The following is a 20360-nucleotide window of genomic DNA, read 5'->3' as shown; positions in this document are numbered from 1 at the left end:
ATGGAGAAGGTGGGATCTATGACCTATGCTGCAGCCAGCCACCAGGCGGCAACGGAGACGCTGTGGCTTCACTTTTGAGGAGCTGTCATGTCGTCCATTTTGTCTCAGAGAGAACAAAAAACAATGGAAATTTGAGCTATCTACTGTTGATGGCAACGGAGCAGCTGCTGACAAAGACCAAGTGACTGAAAACAGATAATAAATGGACCTTGAGGTAAACCATTCTTTTCTACTGTTCATTTAATGTGCACGCTACCTCAGGAGAAACACATTCTACTCAACGCACTGCAAATTAACAAAACACATGCGACAAAAAGTGGAAACACCTGAAAATACAGAAACGCGCTGCAAGTTGAGAAAATGACGGAAATGTTTCCAGGGGACCCAAAAAAGGGATGAACCTTGTAAAGTTGTTGAAGTCTGTTACTCATCAGCGGTGATGGAACCTCACAAAGCATTGAACTACAGCCGGGTTCATCACTTTTTTGGGACCCCTGGAAACATTCCCGTTGTAATTTTCGCTATTGTTGTGACTTCTGCAGCGCATGTGTCTTCAAATTGATGAAGTTGTTTTCTTTTTTGCACATGATTTTCCTTTTTTGCGAGTGTTGAGCTCTCTCAGCCACCGTACTAAGGTCAATCAAATAGGTTTTACTTGCATTAACCATTGACTGTATATTAACATGTCACTTTACTAGCCGAGCTAAATGATAGAGATGGATCTAGTCACAGTGTGTTGTGTTACTGCAGAGCTGAATACAGAGTCTTTGTGTGACTCAGCAGTTACACTGAGTTCACCTCATGTGGCACCACGGAGACACTCCCTCCTCCACGTCAACGTGCTCACAGGGCGGGTTGTTTGTTTGGCTTCGCTCCCGCACTTCCCCGTCCTCCAGGCCACTGTGCCACAGCATCAACAGACAATGCCACTATCTGGAGTAAACTGCTGAAGTGAACTTCCCTCCACTTCCCGTCTGTGTGCACATCATGGGGGACTCGGACGCGGTCGGGCCCCCGCTGTCTCGCCGGAGAAGGGCGGCGTTCGCGGCGGGGAGAGGCAAGAGTCTGCAGCCGGTGAACGGGAGGTCCGCGGCGGCGTGTCAGAGCCCGGTGACCGTGGGAGCTGCTGGAGCTGGCGGTGGTAGCATGGTGGACAGCGGCGGTTCACAGGAGGCGGCAAAGAGCGAGAAGAGGAGACGGGGGAACGACATGAGTGAGCGACTGAGGTCAGTGAGGGAAACTTCCAGAAGAGTTGGAGGCGAGGGGCGTTTGTTTGGTGGTGAACGGGCTCATGTGGAAGATAGAGTTAAAGTTACCGTCTGGTGCAGCTGGTGTTGATGGACTTTAGTCCGGGTTAAAGGTCACAGAGACGGGTTAAAGAACCTCTGCTCATTCATTCATACTTTCACTCAGGTAGATCATGTAAAGACTTCAACACTGAAAAATAAATATTCATGGATAATCTGATATGTTTGTTTTTGGAAAAGTAGGACTCAATTGGCTTTGTTGTTGATCAGGGGCGTATCTTATGGGGGCCACATAAACTGGAGGGAAATGTGGACCAACAAGCTTCTGCTCTTAATGTTTCTGTGTTTCTCTTTCATTCATACTTTCAATCTGGTACATAATTAAAAACTTCTACGCGTTAAAAAACAAGTATTTTTGGCAAACCTACTATTTTGCTAAGGATGGTCTTTATTGGCCTTGTTTCTGATCAGGGGCGCATCTAACAGGGGGCCCCATAAACTGGAGTGAAATGTGGTCCAACAAGCCTCTGCTCATAATATTTCTGTTTTCACTCTTTAATTCAACTACATGGCAGAGTTATAGAAACTTTATCCATTAATCTTTGTGACTAACTCAATGATACGTCTGCATAGTTCAGGTAGGGCATGTTTGTTATCAATCAGGGGCGTATCTTATACAGGCCCCATTAGCTGGAGTTTAATCTCCTGAGGCCAGCACTTTGTTCCACTTAACACAGCACAGTATAAGCTGTGAACGCATGTTTATACAGTTCTACCTGAAGTAAAAGAAGTGAGTCTACTGTAGTTTTAATTATTAAAAACAGTCTGCTAAGGCACTTCCATGAAACCACAACTAGTGCTGGGTGATATAACAATAATGATCTAAATACAATTCAGTCAATACCAATATAGCAAAAGTTCAATATAAATTAATACATTGCTTATACTTTGTGTAAGCACAGTGAAGAGGTATGAAACTTAATGGATGTTTTGCTGTTTATCAAGTGTTTGTCAGTCTGCCCATTAAGAAAACGACAACCTTCACTCAGACGCAAAAACCTGTCTTTAAATTTAAAAGAAATTATGATGTGATATTTATCCTGATAATTGTCAATATGGACTGATCTGAATATTTTTATTTTGATATAAAATTTGGCCATGTTGCCCAGCCCTAACCACAACTCCTACAGCTGAGTAAATATGATTCTCCATTCTGTATTATTAACTTTATATTTAGTTTAAGCATGTTTTAAGGTGAAGGTCAGTGTTGGGTTAAAAGTGGCCTTGCAAACATAAATATTTGGCCCTCACAAATGCCCCCACCCCCCTTTATGACATCTTCCCATGTATAGTTATGAAAATGTTGGCAGAATTCAATGAATGAAATAATAAATAAATCTCCTTTGAGTAACTATCTTGCGGCCTATGTAAATCCCAATAGCATTGTAGCAGCTAATAATATGAATAATTTACGTCTCATACACAAACAGGCTTACAGAAGGGGTGTGCTGATTTAGAACAGAAAGAAAGAAAGAAACGACCTCATTGACAATAACATGCCTGTTATTCCACCCTAAATGAAATAGGTGACTTTTAAACTCTCGGATCGCCTGTCACATCCATATCAAGTCACTTGTGCAACTCAAAGAATGCATTTTACATATCAGTATTTCTGGCCTAATGATCGGGGATATTCGCTGCTTTGCTTACTAGTGGATAGAATGACTTGGCCTTTGATAAAGTCCTACATTTATATGTGTTTTGAATATTTGTTATTGCCAAGAGAAATAAACATTAAAAAGTAACTATAAAAATATAACAAAAAAGCAAACAGTGTAAGTCGGCTACTTACTGATCAATAATGAAAAAAGTGCCCCATGGCTGAACCTAATTGTTGACTCCCTTGTCTTCTTCTTCTTCTTCTTCTTCTTCTTCTTCTTCTTCTTCTTCTTCCCAAAGCTGACAGCAACGCAGATGTCAGTTTAGGTCGACAAAAAATAACACCCTCTTCTTTTTTCTCATATTAATCCTTCAATGTGCATACATTATATTCAATGTGTCAAATATAAATAACAAATAAGATCATATTACTCTTGAATGAGTTATGCCTCTGTCTATTGTAGTGGCTGTCACAAGACACAGGAGTCGCTGCTGAGTTCAGCCAGTGGTTACAACAACTACAGAGGAATCCTCAATTGGTGTGTGGTGATGCTGGTAAGACACACGTGTGTGCACACACAAAAACACATACCCACTCACAACAACTTGCATTTTACACAAGGATCTATTTTAGAATTTTCTGAAAACACCTTTTGAACAACGTACTCTCAGTCTCATGTTGTAGTCTGAACAGATAAGGTGATTTGTATATTGGTGCATGTCATTCCCGTTCTCTACAGTTTTAAAATATAGTTGCATCTCACTTCCTCACAAATAGTTGTTGTCTATTTTTAATAGAACTACAACCACCAAGTACGACATAGTGATAGTTTTACTGCAGCAGCACAGGCTTTACAGTGATTCTTATTCAGCAGGTTGCAATATTGTGTTAATATGTTATTAGTTTAGATCTTCATATGAAAATTTAATGAAAGCAACCGGTTTGTCCTCATCGTGTCTTTTATACCAAGGAAGTCACAATAAAGACTTGATTAGCAGATAATCCACTTACATGGATTGAAAAAAAAGATAAAAGTTCCCAAAAATTAAGAATAAGTCCAGATTGTTCAATAAATACCAACTTGTTTTCAAACTGATCTCACTGTGTCTAATTCTGTGTCAAATCTGAGTCTGCTAAGGTGTTGTATTTCAAATAGACTTGTTTTCCGACCTTGTTCTAAAACGCTTCAAATCAGAGCTACAGTAGAGGTAGATCATTCGGGAAAAAGAAAAAAGTATGTTTCATAAGGTGATCAAAATAAAAACAATTAGTTGTTCAAGTTTCTTTTTTTTTGTTGAGAAATCTCATCAAAACCCTTTGGTTCGATCTGTATTATCTCAAAATCCTTGCTCTTCTCGTCTGTGCTGCCTCTGTCGCCTCACTCAGGACCGCTCTGCTCACTAGTGTCCAACATTTTTTGGGCAAACAACTGAACATCACAACCTGAGTTGTCTGCTAGGTCACTGAGGCAGGTCAGAGGTCAGGCAGATGATAAAGTTGTAGAGCGCCCTCTGCTGGATCTGAAGGAAACCTCTTCATACAGTTTGTTGTGCCAATAGGCTGTGAATTGTGAATTCTTACAGGTCATTACATCTTTTCCCTCACATTCGAACAGATAAAATAAAAAAGTGACAACGCTAATGATTAGCAAGTGTAATGTATGTTAAACTCAACATCTAGTGGGGCTCTCACTCCTCTGTGCTCGGGAGAAGTGAGAGAATATAAGAGAATAGGAGAGCAGAGGAGGCTAGCAAAGCCTTTTGTTAATCCAGGCTTTGAACACAGATTTATTTTTGTGTTCATCGCAGGAGGTTTTCCTTTCTTTCTCACTGAACTTCTGTCCAATGCCCAGGCAAAGAGCCTTTGTGCTGGGTAATGAGATATTACAATCCATATAGAGGGAAGGAGAGTGAGGGGGAGAGATAAAAAAAAAAAAGAGAATGGTGGGAGGAGGAGGATGAAGAGGGGGAAAAGTGGGGTGAGCAGAGAAAAGAATGGGATGTACAGTGTGGAGGGAGAGAGAAAAGCATAGACAAGGAGAGGACTGATGTGGAAGGACAAGTTCATTGAATTAAGAGGGAAGAAGTGACAGTGAGAAGAATGAAACATAAAATGAGAACATGGAGTATTTATTGTATGACAAACAAACATATTGAGGTTTAACAGTGATATCTCTAACTTTTGTGTGTTATTCTAGGTGCTGAGTAATGCTCGCCTCTTCTTAGAAAACCTTTTGAGGTGAGTACATCTGGAGTCTTAGTCTCGTCTTTTTCACATAAATTATTACCACTTATTTCAAGAGGCTTCCTGCGCTGCTTAATACCCAGTGTGTCATTTTCAGACAGTGATTACAATGATGTTATGAAATGAAATATGCCGTGAAACAGGAAATTTGTGCCAGGGTTGTAAAAATGTTAAAAACTTCTTCCGCCTCTTACGGTTTCCTTTTTGAGACGACCTCTATTCTGACAGTCGCCTTTATTCATTATAGCTATTTTGACACGTCATAATTAATACAAGATCTGCATGCATGACTTCCTGGGTCTCTTAGGAGAGCAGAGACATTGTTAATGTTTCTAGACACTTGTGTTTTGTTCCTGCTATGACAAGTGTCTGCTGTAAGAAAAAGTCCATATGGATAATATCTATATCTGCCGTCAATTATAAGCAACTGACCAAATTCAAATTATCCCTCAGACAATCTACCTCAATATTATCTTTTAAAACTCTTTTTAAAACACATTTTTGTATTAAGTGGCTTTTAATTGTTTAATTGTTTTATATTCTATTGCATTTGAGAGTGCAAATAAAATGTATTATTATCTCTTGTATAGTAAAATGCAAACAGGGTGTGTACTGTATCTGCAGTGCATTAAATGGCTTTAAATATCAGTTTCTCAATCCCAACTGCTTACTCATGCATCTTCATTTAGATTTCTCCTTTTTTAAATTTGCTTTTCTTAATTATTTATCTGCTTGTTTGTCAGATACGGTGTACTGGTGGACCCAATTGAGGTGATTTCCTTGTTTCTGAAGGACCCCTACAGCTGGCCAGCAGCGTGCCTGGTAATTGGTAGGTAAACCTATCCCAAATATCAACACTATGGAAAGCAGACAATGCAGTATATTCCTTTGAGGAGGATTTCAGTTAATAATTAATATGAATGATTATTTGATAATGATCAATTTAGCTGGGGTGGAAGACTCACTTCAAAATGTCACCTGCGGTGCAGAGCTGCAGCTTGAAAGGAAGAAAATACTGAAAAGATTTTCTCAAACTGGAACAACCAACCGCAGCAGCAGCCTCAATAAATGATAGGAGAGGCGTGGGAGTCATATGCAGCTTTGTGGAACTGAGTACCAATATGTCTGACAGTGCCCCTAAACAAACCATTTCAAGTGATGTATACCATTGGACCGATTTTAAAGCAGTAAAAACTTTTTTTCCCACATCGTATAGCACAGACGGTGGGATCTGCCTCATTTCAATCGATGCCTTGTTTTAAGACACACAGGGGCACATGCTATATTCAAAGTTCTTCCAGTGTTTATTTTTACGGCATGTTGCAGTGGAAGTCTGCAGTGGTGCAGCTCACAGTGTCTCCAGAGGGACAATCACCTGCTCTATATACTGCACGCTGGTACCGTGCTGCAGAGAGAGGTGGTGAGATAAAAAAGAGAGGGAGCAGGATCGTTGGGGCGGGGAGGGGGGGCATGGAGAGGCAGAGTTATGGAAGAGAAAATGAAGTGGGTGATTGTGTACAGGGCGGGTTGGAGAGAGGGTGAAGAAGCCAGGAATGAAAGGAGAAGGAGAGGGACGAGAAAGGGAATTGATATAAAGTGATGCATTGACACAAGGCAGGAGAAAAGAGACAGAGGGCTGGGTGAGTTACGGTGAATGACAGGTGGGAGTCAGAGCCTGTTAACAGTGACATGGTGAGTGAAGGACCTCATTCCCAGAGGCCACTCATTACTCATATAGGCCCTATTCATGCCCGAAAGATATGCAACAAATCTTCATTAACATTTAAATAACTAGACCTATGTTATATAGGTTCCTCTGTTTGTATTGGTCACTCGTAAAGGATCATGATTATTCATTGCCGCTTAACGTTAATAAAACTTTGAGACATAACCTCATCTGTGAACATGATTTGCTGCTGAGTCACGTCGGATAGGTTTTCACCTGCAATGGTGGTGAAGACAACATCTCCCATGATCCCACGCTGCTTTGACGACATTAAACTAGGTCTTATGGTTTGGGATCCGTAGCGGCCGAAGTTACTGTTTGTCTAACAGGCATCTCTTTTGATTTGATCACAAGTTGACCGCTCTCAGTACATGTATGAATGCACCCAGGACGCACTAACATCATATTCACTCATTCAGTAGTAGTGTGAGCTGCATGTGGCCACATTCTTTCAGCCGTGTGAACACAAATATGTCCCGGACCACTTACTGACATCCTCTGACCAGCTGCAGTTTAACAATGAACCGTAAATATTTTTTTAATTCTCCGTGTTTTCCACAGGTCATATTGATTTGTTTGTGGCCACAATATCAACATTGACTGCCACATATTGATTTTCATTTTTTTTTTTACTATTTCAAATGAGTAAAATCTTATTTCACTGTAGAGCTGAGCACAGCATATTGATTCACTCAGCCTCTTGTTGCTCTCTCTCTCTGTGTCTCTCACACACACACACACACATTGAGATCAGACCCGTCTGTCATAGTCAGATGGGCTAAAAGCAAGAAAGATTTGGTCTTTGCAAACAGAAAAGATGAATGTGTTTATTTACATATAAAGTGAGGAAGTGAGATCTGATCACAAGGGATCCCTAGAGACGCATGTTGATGCCAGCTGTGAACAGGGCCTCTGATCAAGTGGGTATCATTTGCAAAGGAAGCTGGCCTGTGAATGACCATTTGACTAAATGTATTTTACTCTAATGTAAGGTTTTACACTACATCATGTGTGCTGCTTTAGAAATGTCAGCCAAAAGCTCCTCTGCAGATACCAAGTGTACAGTTTATGGGCATTGAACAGGTGCTAAATGGTGCTGTTTGTTTCAGTTTGATGCATGAGTGGGTCAAATAGCTGGTGTTTGTCAAAGATGCTGAGCAGGCCTGTTTCCAAAAGAGATTTAAAAAAGCACATTAGAAACAGCACGCTGTGAAATTCTTCTCATCCCTGTGCTTTAGTGAGTTGAGTCTTTGTGTCTGATGAACACACCCACCCCCCTCCATCCTGGATGACAAGTTGAGACCACTCCCCTAAAACTTGTCTCAAAGATTTAATGACCATATTTTCAATGGAGGAACGAGTGACACAATGTTAAGCAGTAACAGTTTAATATTTCCTGATGCTCCAAATTACATATTCATTTAATATACATCGCTGTCCCTGTGTTAAAAGCCACCTGGATAAAATAATTAATGTGAGGAAAGTAATAATTACTTTTATAATAATAATAATAACTATTTGTACAGCACTTATCTAAACGAGGTTACAAAGTGCTTCACACACAAACAAGTACAGGAAGCTGATCTCCTAACTGTATGAGTTTTATCATAAGGTGCTAAGGGTAATGTAAAAAGTAATTTTTGCCTTGATACAGAATCTCATGTAACTATATTGAGAATCTTTTCAGAAAACAAGTGAAGAAAACTAACTAATTGTAAATGATGGCAGGTTGAATAAGATTCTTTTCACTTGTGCATGATGAGCCAGTTTAGTGCACTGTCACAAAAAAGTGTTGTTTCTTTGAGGCCTTTGACTGAACCATTAAAGACATTGATTTGGAATCATAATGCTGCTGGGTGGTTTCATTGATGACAGGATAATGTGCACGAATCAAAAACCTTGTCAGTTTACACATCTGTGCTCTCTACATTAGATGGATTGACATGCTAATGCTCTGATTAGGGTCTTAAAATGGAACAATTGCTGCAATTATGCGAGGCTCAGCCTAGTCTAGTCAGGGTAATGAGCAGTTGACATATCAGTGGTTTCTTCAAGTTCGTTCAGCAATGAGTTTCTGTGCAATTTAACCTGATACTGCTGCAGGATACAAAGGAAAAACTAACATGCAACTCAGCCAAATTCACACCTCACTGAATCAGGGTTTGTGGCCACAACTGATGCATAATAAAGTGTTTATTGAAGAAAGAAACTGGGCGGTACAAAACGTATTGAACTATTTTTGGGCCAATATTAACCACTGCTTTGTGGATATTGTCGCTGATAGTAACAAAACAACTTCTCTCTTCACTCTCTGCTTGGGTGTTGCGAAAAAGGCAGTTGAAAAGCCAAAACCAGTGCTGCAGGTTCATGACTAAACAAGTAGAATTATGTTGAGCTCCAGTCTTTTGCAGTTATGATTCTAAATGCCTATCAATTCATAATCAAACTAGGAGGGAACTCAGTAGAGTCTATACCTCTGCCAAGGCCTAACAGTCCCCTTATGAAACCACATTTAAATTCATTAGATCAAAATCTTCTGGATCTGCACCAAACTGCACACAGTCATAAATATCAGTCTCCTAAACTTTAAAGAAAGTGAAAAAGAATTCCTGGGGCCGCTCCCCTCATTCGGATCTGCACCAAAATTCCGTGGGTTCTCCCTTGGGTCACGCCCCACCCCTCCACAGCTACCCAACCGGTTGAGTAGTTTTTGGAATTGTAGACGACAACATAACCTCCTTGGCTGTTGTAAAGAATACCGCCTATTTCTATATTCACATGAAAAGCTTGTCAATATTGCTTTGTGAGATGTACGTTTTCACATTATCTAAACTGTCAAAATTGTGTTCGACATATGGAGGAAACAGAACAGTTTGGAGACAAAAGAGGAACAACACACAACATAGTGTTGCTGCAATCACAGTTGTCCCAGGAAATTGGGAGCCTGCTCTTGAAATTCAGCTCTTGTCTCAACTGTTACATTTCCGACGACACCCTTTTTTACCTCAATTTCATGATTTAGTAGCAATTTTATCGGCCCAGCAGGTAGAGCGGGTCATCCTCTAACCACAATCTCGGCGGTTCGATCCCAGTCTACCCCATTCCGAAGTGTCTTTTGGCAAAATACTGAACACTAAATCGCCCCTCTGGCTGTACCAACAGTGTGTGAGGGATGTGTGATAGAGAAGGGGGGGTGAACTGTAAATGGCTTTAAGTGGTCATCAAGATGAGGAGAAAAGCTCTATATACATGCAGAGCACTTATCATTTACAATTTTACACACACTCAAACATGAGTAGTATCAAGACTGATGCAGACCTCTAGAGAAAAAGTTTCAGTGTCGGTCATCCCGCTGGAACCCAACAGAAGTGACTCTGTACGAAGACATAAAGTGTTTTTGATAAACTGACACGAGACTCTCTTTGTGTTTTTGACAGTGTCCAACGTGTTCATTCTGGTGGCTCTGTACACAGAGCGGCAGCTGTCGAAGGTGAGTGGAGAAACCCTTGTTGCACTTTAATACCAAAGCGCTGTGGATTTGAGATGAACTGTTGAATTCAGAGCTTTCCTCCAACACCCAGGAGGGATTATGTCTCTAAAACTGACTGACCTTCCCCGACTGCATCTGCATATGTTAAATGGGAAATTAGTTTCACCATCTGTATTTAGGACATATTCAGTTATGCTCTGTCTGCTTGGCATGCACATGGAACATTATGAGCCTTTTAAAACTTTACTAGGCCACCGTAACTCTAAATGTAGTTCTGTTTTACTCCAGCTCTCAAAGGCTGGGTAAACAAATGCTTGAAAGTGTTTTATGTTTTGCTGATGTATTCTAAAGCAGGACATCTGACTGGTTTTTAAGATTTAACATAAAACCTCCTGCTGCCCCCTCTCTCATTTTCTACTCAGAGTTCATTCAGTGAACCTGTGGGATTTCTGGTCCACTGCATTAACATGGCAGTCATTCTAACATTCCCCGCTGCAGTGATCCTGTTGGTCCCCTCCGTGACCCCAGGTAAAGTGTTTCTCGCTGTTATTAAAATACCGCCTCTGACTGCTCGCTGCAAACGACTCTGCATAACCAAGACAGGGACTGTGACCGTAGCACCTATTATGCAGCTGCGCCATTATCTATTCATTGGTGGTTTACAATGTACCCATGGGTATAAAACAGAAAATAATGTGATTGTAATGAAGATTAAGAGCACATTCCCGTCCCTGCCCTTCAGAGAAACAGTTGACCAGTTAGTGCAGTAAAAGACACGTCTTGTACAGAGACGTAATTGGAATCGGTTAGTGGTAATGGAGCAGTTGGTCATGACTGGATTATTTCCAGCTGGTGGAGAGGAGAAGAGAGGATAGGAGAGGAAAGGAGAGGAGAGGCTCATTCAAAGGTCACCTTCTTCTGTCCTCATCAGGCTACATGACGACACAAAGTATGGCCCCCTCCACAAACCATGCTTTTCACTGTACACTACATGATTACCTCCACCATGAAAGTTCTGTTTTCATCGACATTTGTTTATTGAGCAGCTGCTGAACGGATCGGGGTAGAAACCATTACATCTTGGTGTGGATTCAGATCAGGGGTCAGATCCAGGAATTTCTTTACACTTTCTTTAACATTGAGAAATAGAGCATTTTACACCATTTGCCTTGATTTATCTGAAAATCATTCATGGATATTGATGAAATGAATCTATGAGTGTGAGAAATTTGGTGCAGATCAAGATAAGTGAATTGAAATGTGGTTTCATAAGGAGACTGTTTCCTTTTAGTTCAATATATAATGACTTGTAAAAAATACTTTGAGGCCCTTATTCAGAACATTAAAGGTGCAGTGCTTATTAAAAAAACGACTCCCTTTTAAAACTACTTGAGATATCTTACTTTCAACAGAAAATGCCACTGTCATGCTAAAAGCGATTTTTCACCCCCTAATGTCCTCACTTGTAAATTATTTCACTCCCAAAATCGCAAACTTTACCACAATCATAAGACAGATATTGATTTACAGGTGTGATCAGGCACATATTTTAGTGTTAATTTAGAGAGATCTCCCATTTTGGTAAACTCTCCTCTTCCTTTACCTCTCCTCTCCTCTCCTCTCCTCTCCTCTCCTCTCATATGTTCTCTCACCGGGAGGTGAAGGAGTAAAGGAGTCAGTCCATCTGTCTGTCTGTTCTCTCTGCGCTGCTGTTCACACAGGAAGGGCAATTACAGAGGGCAGGTGTGTGTATGCACAGGTGTGTGTGGGTGTGGGAATAGTCACTGAGTATGTGACTAGTATTCATACATAGTATATATGAAGCAGAGATACTGATATCAATGTTCATTTTAAATCATGTTACGTTTCTTTTGAGGAACACTGTATTGGTGAAGCAGAACTGTTCTCTGCTTCCATTATTTCATTATTTCCTCTTTCTATGATGTTTCTTCATGGGCCAAGTCTGGTGCGTGGAATGTGTTTTGCAAGACATTGTAAAACACACTGTAACGCTCTGTTCATTGAACAGTAGCAGTGTCCTTAGAGGTAACACATGAAGACATTGACATAGAGAGCAACAATTCAAAATGAAGGAAAATAATTGTGGGACAAGAAATGGACTCAACAAGTTTTATGCCTCTGTACTGACGGCGGAGGAGGCTCTGTGTTTTCGTCTGTTCATCCCAGTTTTGTGAACGCGATATCTCAAATACTCGGTTCAACTCAAGGATGAACTGACTGGATCTGGTTGGTCCAAGGTCAAAGCCACGGTGACCGCAGAAAACATGTTTTTGGCCTCTTGAACATTATAGATTAAATGAGAAATGTCAGTCAGTGCCAATGTCATTTGAATTTCTCATCTTAAATTCCAAACTGGATACTCCTCCATATTGTACAGTTGAGGTGTGAGGTGTTATCTTGGCATCTGAGGTATGTGCAGTAGGAATCATGTTGCCAGATGGAGCTGAGCCTGGTTGGTCTGACAGTGGAACCACTTTGAACTTCTTACACCAATCTCCCCGAAGAGGACAGACATGTCTTTTAGTAGAAAATGAAGCATGTTGATTTTAAGTCAGTGAATCATCATTACAGTCACAATACAAAAACACAAAGTCAACCAGGCAGAATTTATTAAAATCCCTGACAAACTAAATAATTGTGGTGGATGATAATTGGCTCTTGTGTGTTTATTATCACTGTGTTCAGTAACTGTCTGGTGGCCACATTGAGCCAAAGAGACAGATGGTTAAGGGATGAGATCTGCTGTGGTCTGATATCAGGTGTGTTTGACCTGCACCTCACCCTGCAGGCAACCGTTTTTTATTCATGTGTGCGTTTGTTCACAGGTATGATTTTGTTAGTGCATGTATGTTGGTGTGTGTTTTCCACATGATCCGTTTGGAGGGAACCTACTCAGTTGGAGTGCGTGTGTGTGTGTGCTCAAGATTCTCAAAATATGCTTATTAATCTCCTTCTAATCATATTTCCCTTATCAACCAATAAACACTGGCACAAACACGCAGTGGTAAACAACTAGCTCTCACTGCTCTCATACTTTGAGTTGAGTTCATTTATTTTACTGGGCTTGTTTGTTCAAGATCAAATGACGACCTCTCTTTCCCTCCATTTTTCATTTTTTAAGTCCTCCTTTCTCTCCATTTGTTTTTCTCTTGCTTTCCATCCTGCCCCAGTCTCTCCTGTCATCCTTCATCTCTCATTGTTTCTTCACTTTCTTCTTCTCTTTCCATCTATCCCTTCCTCTGGACTATTTTTTGCCCTCCATTGTCTTTCCCTTATTTCCTCTCCTCATCTCTTTGTACATCCTCGCAGTGTATCCGCTTGTTTTTGCACTACAGCCTCATCCATAACACAATTTAAATGTGTCTTCCTCTCTCTACTCTCCCCTCAGTTGGAGGCGCGTTCGCAATGGGTGTTTACACCATTCTCTTCCTGAAGCTCTACTCCTACAAGGACGTCAACATGTGGTGCAGAGAGTTGAGTTCTGTCAAGGCCAAGAAGCTGGCCAGGTCGCTGTCTTGTAAGTCACACAAACACACCCGCATAAACACACCCGCATAAACACACCCGCATAAGCACGCACGCACGCACGTACGTGCGCACGCGCGCACACACACACACAGTAGCTTCTGTGAATCTCCCTCAGCCAGAGGATCCTCCATGTTCCCTGATCATGCGGTTACAGTGACATCTTATGGCAGAATTTAGAAATAGCAGCTCTCAGATTTAATAAAAAAATGTTTTTTAGCAAATGGGACAATGGAAATTTTAATAGAATAAGATTTTAGATAAATTGACAGCTGACTACATTTTTTTTTCTATTGAATGGTTAATGGTATTTAAAGGTCATTGTTTTTCTCTCTATTTGTATGTAATGAGCCATAAAATGAAATGAAGTGTCACTATATGAAGCATATGTGTGTATGTATGATTCATCCCACAGGTCCCACACCACAGAATTTCAACAGAGGTGACCAAATGGTGTGTTATCCTGGCAACCTCACCCTCAGAGGTACTGCAGCTTTCTAGCTTTCTTTTTCACAGCTGCTATTTTGACATTGAATAGTTGGTAACGCAGGGATAACCTGTTGTTTCATGTCAAACTGGCGGCTGTCATAAAGGTCTACAGGTCGTGTTTCTGTCATGTATCACTGCCTCTCTGTCATGTTTCATTTTGCCACATTTATCATCACACTGACCTCCTCTCTGTCTCTCCAGACATGTATTATTTTGTCTTTGCTCCGACTCTGTGCTACGAGCTCAACTTCCCTCGCTCTCCCACGATTCGCATGGGTTTCCTGCTGAGGAGATTGTCTGAAATGGTGAGGAAATGTCTCAAATCAGCAACAGCCCCCCAAAAACACCTACATTCACTGAAGCGATATGTTCAAGGCAAAAAAAGGAGTGCATGCAAACTGTCTCTGTTCTAATTTTCTGTCTCATGTTGTTATATACGCTTCTCTGTTTTTTTACCAGATTTTTGTTGTTGACAATTTATCTGTTAAAAAACGTTACTCACTTTATGAATCTGTGTCTTTCTCCCCAGCTGTTCTTCACCCAGATGTTAGTTGGTCTCACGCAGCAGGTACAGTCAAACCAAAACTGATGTATGATGATATAGTCTGAATTAAACTTCAATGAAAGTCCCTATGTTCCCTGACTACCATTTAAACAACCATGGACAATAACTCTGATAAAAACCTTGCATTGTTTATTTTTTCTTCTTTCTCTCTTTCAGTGGATGATTCCCGTCATTAAAAGCTCCATGAAACCACTGGAGGTGAGAGAGGGAATGACAGTGGAGCTGAGACTGCACAGAATATCACGGGATTGGGTTGTTTTCAGATGCAAAGTGCTGCTGTGCATCATTTGTTAACCTATGGGTCTCTCCTCTCCTCTTTTCTCCACCAGGACATGGATCTGTCCATAATGACTGAGAGACTCCTGCGACTAGCTGTGAATAAAAACCCAACACATGCATCGACATTACCACAACCTTTGTTTCATTTTGTTTGTTTGAATTTAAATTTAAAATAACATACATTTCCTGTGGAAGATCATGTTAAAACATGATAAAAACTACTCCACAGTCATATTTTTTCCGAAATGAAGGATTGCATTGGTTACACACTGCATCCTGCACACAATCATGTATATGATGACTATGGTTGAGAATGTGGGGAAGAAAATGTTAGCATGAGGCTTTTATTTGTACATTTATCCTCTCCTAAATGTCTCTCAGTCACAGTTTTATATTCTCATACATCCTCCAGGTTCCTAATCACCTGCTGTGGCTCATGTTTTTCTACTGGTTCTTCCACTCGTCTATGAACTTCAGTGCCGAGCTGCTGTGCTTTGGAGACAGAGAGTTTTACAGGGACTGGTGGTACGTTTGTGCGACTGTGTTTGTGAGGTGTGCTGTCTGGGTTTGTTCTGCTCAGGGTCACTGCACGCACTGCTTTTCACTTGTAAATGGTAAATGTCTCTATTTATATAGCGCTTTTCAAGTCTTGATGACCACTCAAGGCGCTTTACAGTGTAGTTTTTCCATTTACCCAGTCATACAGTGCAGCACTTTATCACACATCACTCACACACTGTGCAGTAGAAGGGATGTGCATGCAGACAATTCAGTAACTAAATGTTTTGTGAAACTTTAAATGTAATAATTTTACCAAAAGATTTAATTTGTGACGCATCCTTTTATTATTGTACATTTGCTGATTAAAGTAAATGTCATCACTTAGTGTACTTGAGGATAATTTCCTCTTTTCCCATGTGACAATACAGTTTTTAGACTTTTTCATATCCATCAACAGCCACTGACCCGTTATTTAGACCCTGTAGTGCTTCATAACTCTTATTTGCTGACTCCTCTTTCAGGAACTCTGAGACTGTGACATATTTCTGGCAAAACTGGAACATCCCTGTACACAAGTGGTGTCTACGGTGGGTTACTCGCACACTAACACATCGAGGGGGAGAGACGAAATTTATCAAAGTGAACGCTGGAGGTTTGATCAAGGGAGAAAAGACTTAAGCAGTCAGGGCTGATGTATGTGGGGGACCGATTCATCAGGCTGTGAGAGAGTAAATGGAAGTTATAAATACAGTGTTCACAGCCAGGCACATAAGTAAATAAAAGGCTTTTTAGGGACTACTTACTTTGACTTCCTGTCAGTTAACAAGACACTTCAATATTTTAGATGGCAGCAAAATAAAATGGTAAATGACTGATGAACTCTTTTCTACTATTTGTGTCGGAGTAGTACTTTTTTTGTTCTGCCCTTATTTGAGTGTGGATACCTGACCCAAGCCAGGCTGGCTTCAGACCAACATTTTTAAACTATATTTGGCTGGGCTGATTTTTTTTAAACTTTCCGATCCCTTTTAATGACCCCCAGGGGGTTATCTATACTAGGCAGCCACGGCCCCTTTCAACCTTGACAACATAACGAGGGGGCTAAGTGCCAAATAGATTCTCATTTATACCACATCACTTTTATTTCTTATTGTGTATGGCAGTTCATTCTTTACATGAGTCTGTCTGATTTAAATATAAAAATAAATATATGTTGGGTTTGGGTCAGAGTCAGTTAGTTTCCTCTCGGGCTTGAACAGGCTCTGACAGAAAAATGCAGCCCAAGCTGCGCTCTAGTCCACATTCCCATTTTGAGTTGCTTCTATAAATTATATTCATGATTGATCATTCTGCCAAGTATTTTCTTGACTAATCATTTTGTCAATAAAATGACAAAATTTTCTTTTAGCGCCTTGTTAATAAAATGACGGATAAAAGTAAAAAAAAAACTACATAATCATCAAATATGATGGGAAAGTGAATATCAGTGGGTTTTGGACTAAGTGAAACAGAAAGCTTGAAAAATAAACTAATCAATTGATAGATTAATAATTTCAGTTCTTCGCTGTGCATCAATGTGTTTGATAATCCGTCTCTCTGCCTGTGTTCCAGCCACTTTTACAAGCCGCTGCTGAGGAGAGGATTTAGTAAAATGATCAGCCAATCAGCTGTGTTCTTCTTGTCGGCTTTCTTCCACGAGGTAAGAGCTGAGGAACATAACAGCTTTCAGTGATGATCTACTGTAGACTAGTCTCAGACTTAAGTAACCTCTACCTGATATTAGAGTTTTAGTCTCCCCCTCCATCAGATCTCTAAAATGCCCCTGTTCTGTTTCCTGTCTGTCTCTGTGTGTCAGTACCTGGTGAGTGTTCCTCTCAGGATGTTCCGACTCTGGGCCTTCATGGGCATGATGGTGCAGGTAAGACCCAACACCTCATTTAGCTGATGTTAAACTTACAGCGCAAACCTTTTAAGGACATTATATTTAAAAGTGTTTTCTTGTTTCTAATATTACTTTTTAACATCTGAAAGGTTAACAGTAGGTATAGATGGGTTGGAGGTTGTAAGACATTGATTAAATAGTTCATTAGTGCAGCTCAATCATATGTGTTGTGGATGATGTTCCTGTGGGATATTTTAAAAGGTGTTCTCAGTGTTTGGCCTTGGCTCCACTATCATTAAGGTAATTAATGGCCTCAGTGGCAGTGCAGGGCATGTTTGATGTATCGTGGGGGAATATGGTGGAACAATAGGTAATACTGTATAAGTGCCTCTTGTTCTTTGCTGACTGTGTTCGTTTTTTAATCACGTGTGCTGAGTCATACACCACAGACAAGAGGAATCTGGACACTCCGACTGTAATTAGTCATTAAAAGAAACACAATCACCCACTGTGTTTATTTAATTAGCTTTTTTTTATTGACTCATCAGCTTCCATTCGCCTGGTTTGTCGGGCGCTTCCTGCGTGGTAACTACGGCAACGCTGCAGTGTGGATGTCCATCATCCTCGGTCAGCCATTCGCCGTCTTGATGTACGTCCATGATTATTATGTCATGCAGCACAGTCAGGAGGCTAACTGATGCGCACGCACACATGCGCACACGCACACACACACACACACACAAACAAACAACGTGCAGCATCTTTGTCTCACTCTTCTTCTGCCTGTATCTCATAAATACGACTTGTCTGCAGTACAGAAAATGAATACTGTCGTCTGCATGTCAGGATGAGCTGATCAAGTCTGCTGCAGTATGATCATGATAACAGCATGTTTACATTTGACCCCTTGGCTTTGGTTTCTCCCTGCTGGGAACAATCGCTCATGGGAAGTGGACTGTGTAGAGAAATGTGTACCTGAAACACTATTGTACAGTAACAACATAAAACTGCAGCTTGTTACTCAGGTGACCTTTCTTCCAGCGCCTTGTTAAGTTGCCAGTTTAGGCTGTAATTTCAGTTTATTGGATAATTTATTGTATTTGATTCTGCAACAATAGCAACGTGCAGCATTATTTATTGACCGTAAATGTTTCTTCCCTTTAGGGCTCTTTGGTGCCTATCGCTGAATTTGATAAAAAATGTAAAGTTGACAACATTTTGCAAGTGCCTTGTTGGAAGTTATTTCCTACATTTATGAAACCACTGTTACTTTATTTGTTTGTCAGCCAAATTGCCCTAATCTGTCTATTCTGCTAGAAGAACATTACAAAGAATAATGAATGTATGTTGATTTTAATTGGATTATTTGAATATTCTGTTTTACTTTGTCAATTATGACAACAGCCAGCATTACTGTACCTCTGTTTTGTTTTGTTTGTTTTATACCTGATGTGCCATGACAATAATACAACACATATGCAATCACTTCTTTTTAAAGTCTGAAAAACAGATCATATGCAAAATAAATGAACTTGTGTTTTATTTCAATTACTGCCAGTGTCTCCTATTATCAGAATCAAGTCTCTGTTGATGGAGGCTCTGAATGAATCCATACACATCTCACAGCAGGCACTGATTCAGCTCCACACATTTGTACAAAATAATCCCATCCTGTGACATTCATTTAAAACATTTTTACCTCAAAAACACGTAACTTCAGCCAAACCGTGACTCGCATTTAATCTCCTAAATGATCTCAAAGTGTCTTTTACACTTTCGTTCACACTTTTTTTTTATATGAGTTCACATTAATTCGGTCAGTTTAAAGTCCGTTTGGACAAGAACATCTGCTAAAAGCCAAAATCGTAAACACACCACGTGAATGACATTTCACATGTCTCTGTGTCGTCTCCACACACGGTCACTACTCATTCTCTGATGCTCCGTGGTTCAGTCAAACATGCTGCTCACCACGTCTTAAATCATTAGTCTCTGAATGTGGTACTCAATGGGTTGGAAATCAAACTGAAGACTTTGGGATTTTCACACTCTTTCTACTGGACATCCAGGGTCACGTAATCATGTCCCAGACGTGTCGGTGTGACTGTGCGAGGAGATTCGTCACTTAGACAGGACTGTGAACCTGCCTCTTATCAGGTTGACAGTGAATTAAACAGCGAGTCTGAGGCAAATCACACTTTTTGTGTAGGCGTGTGTGTACCTGCTCTGGTAGTGTGACATTTGGTTAAACAATCATCTGCGAGGATTACAGCGTAGATGTGACAGGAGACGTGGCTTTGCAGGATACACAGAACGATATAGAGACGTCGCTCTCGCTAAAAGTGTAAGAACGTTTTTTGGTTTTTTTTGCATCTGTCTTTTTTTTCTAATCCAAAAAAGGAATTTAAACACTAGTTGAGTTCTGTGTGTCAAAGCAGTTTGGGACTATGGACTGAATCTAAAAATGGACGTAGCCTCTTGGTCCAGAAAGTGAAGCCAATGTGAAAGCGCCTGAAACCTGCATTCTCTCAAATGACCTGCAGGGGGCGCAAAATAAGTCAGTTTCTATAAAAATGAGACAATTAAGCAACTTCTCTCTTAGTTTGTAACGTGTGATTGACAGCTACTAGCCTCCAATGGGTGCAGGTCACAGGTGTAGGTGGGCGTACAGTGTCCTCGATCTCTCACCTCCACCCCCTACTCCTCCAAATATGGTTACTTCAAAAAACCA

General features: G+C 40.6%; 1 protein-coding gene across 1 annotated transcript; it reads left to right on the top strand.

The window, feature by feature from the left end:
* Positions 1-831: 831 nt before the first annotated feature.
* Positions 832-19181, top strand: LOC117777146 (diacylglycerol O-acyltransferase 1-like). Its single transcript, XM_034611722.1, has 17 exons — positions 832-1226; positions 3371-3461; positions 5105-5145; positions 5895-5980; positions 10315-10367; positions 10790-10895; positions 13777-13905; positions 14329-14397; positions 14604-14707; positions 14932-14970; positions 15124-15165; positions 15297-15341; positions 15659-15771; positions 16269-16334; positions 17359-17446; positions 17603-17665; positions 18178-19181. Exons 1-17 carry the CDS (start codon positions 988-990, stop codon positions 18325-18327), a joined length of 1524 nt encoding a protein of 507 aa, XP_034467613.1. The 5' UTR covers positions 832-987; the 3' UTR covers positions 18328-19181.
* The last annotated feature ends 1179 nt before the right edge of the window (positions 19182-20360 follow it).

Source organism: Hippoglossus hippoglossus, chromosome 16 (genome assembly GCF_009819705.1).
Source record: "Hippoglossus hippoglossus isolate fHipHip1 chromosome 16, fHipHip1.pri, whole genome shotgun sequence".
Classification (NCBI taxonomy): domain Eukaryota; kingdom Metazoa; phylum Chordata; class Actinopteri; order Pleuronectiformes; family Pleuronectidae; genus Hippoglossus; species Hippoglossus hippoglossus.
This window is presented reverse-complemented; position numbering and strand designations above follow the sequence as displayed.

Excerpts from the sequence above, each read along its gene's own strand:
- LOC117777146 (XM_034611722.1), top strand. The coding sequence starts at position 988 with ATGGGGGACTCGGACGCGGTCGGGCCCCCGCTGTCTCGCCGGAGAAGG. Across the intron at positions 10,896-13,776 it reads GGTCCCCTCCGTGACCCCAG|TTGGAGGCGCGTTCGCAATG; the intron begins GTAAAGTGTTTC and ends CTCTCCCCTCAG. Across the intron at positions 14,708-14,931 it reads TGAGGAGATTGTCTGAAATG|CTGTTCTTCACCCAGATGTT; the intron begins GTGAGGAAATGT and ends CTTTCTCCCCAG.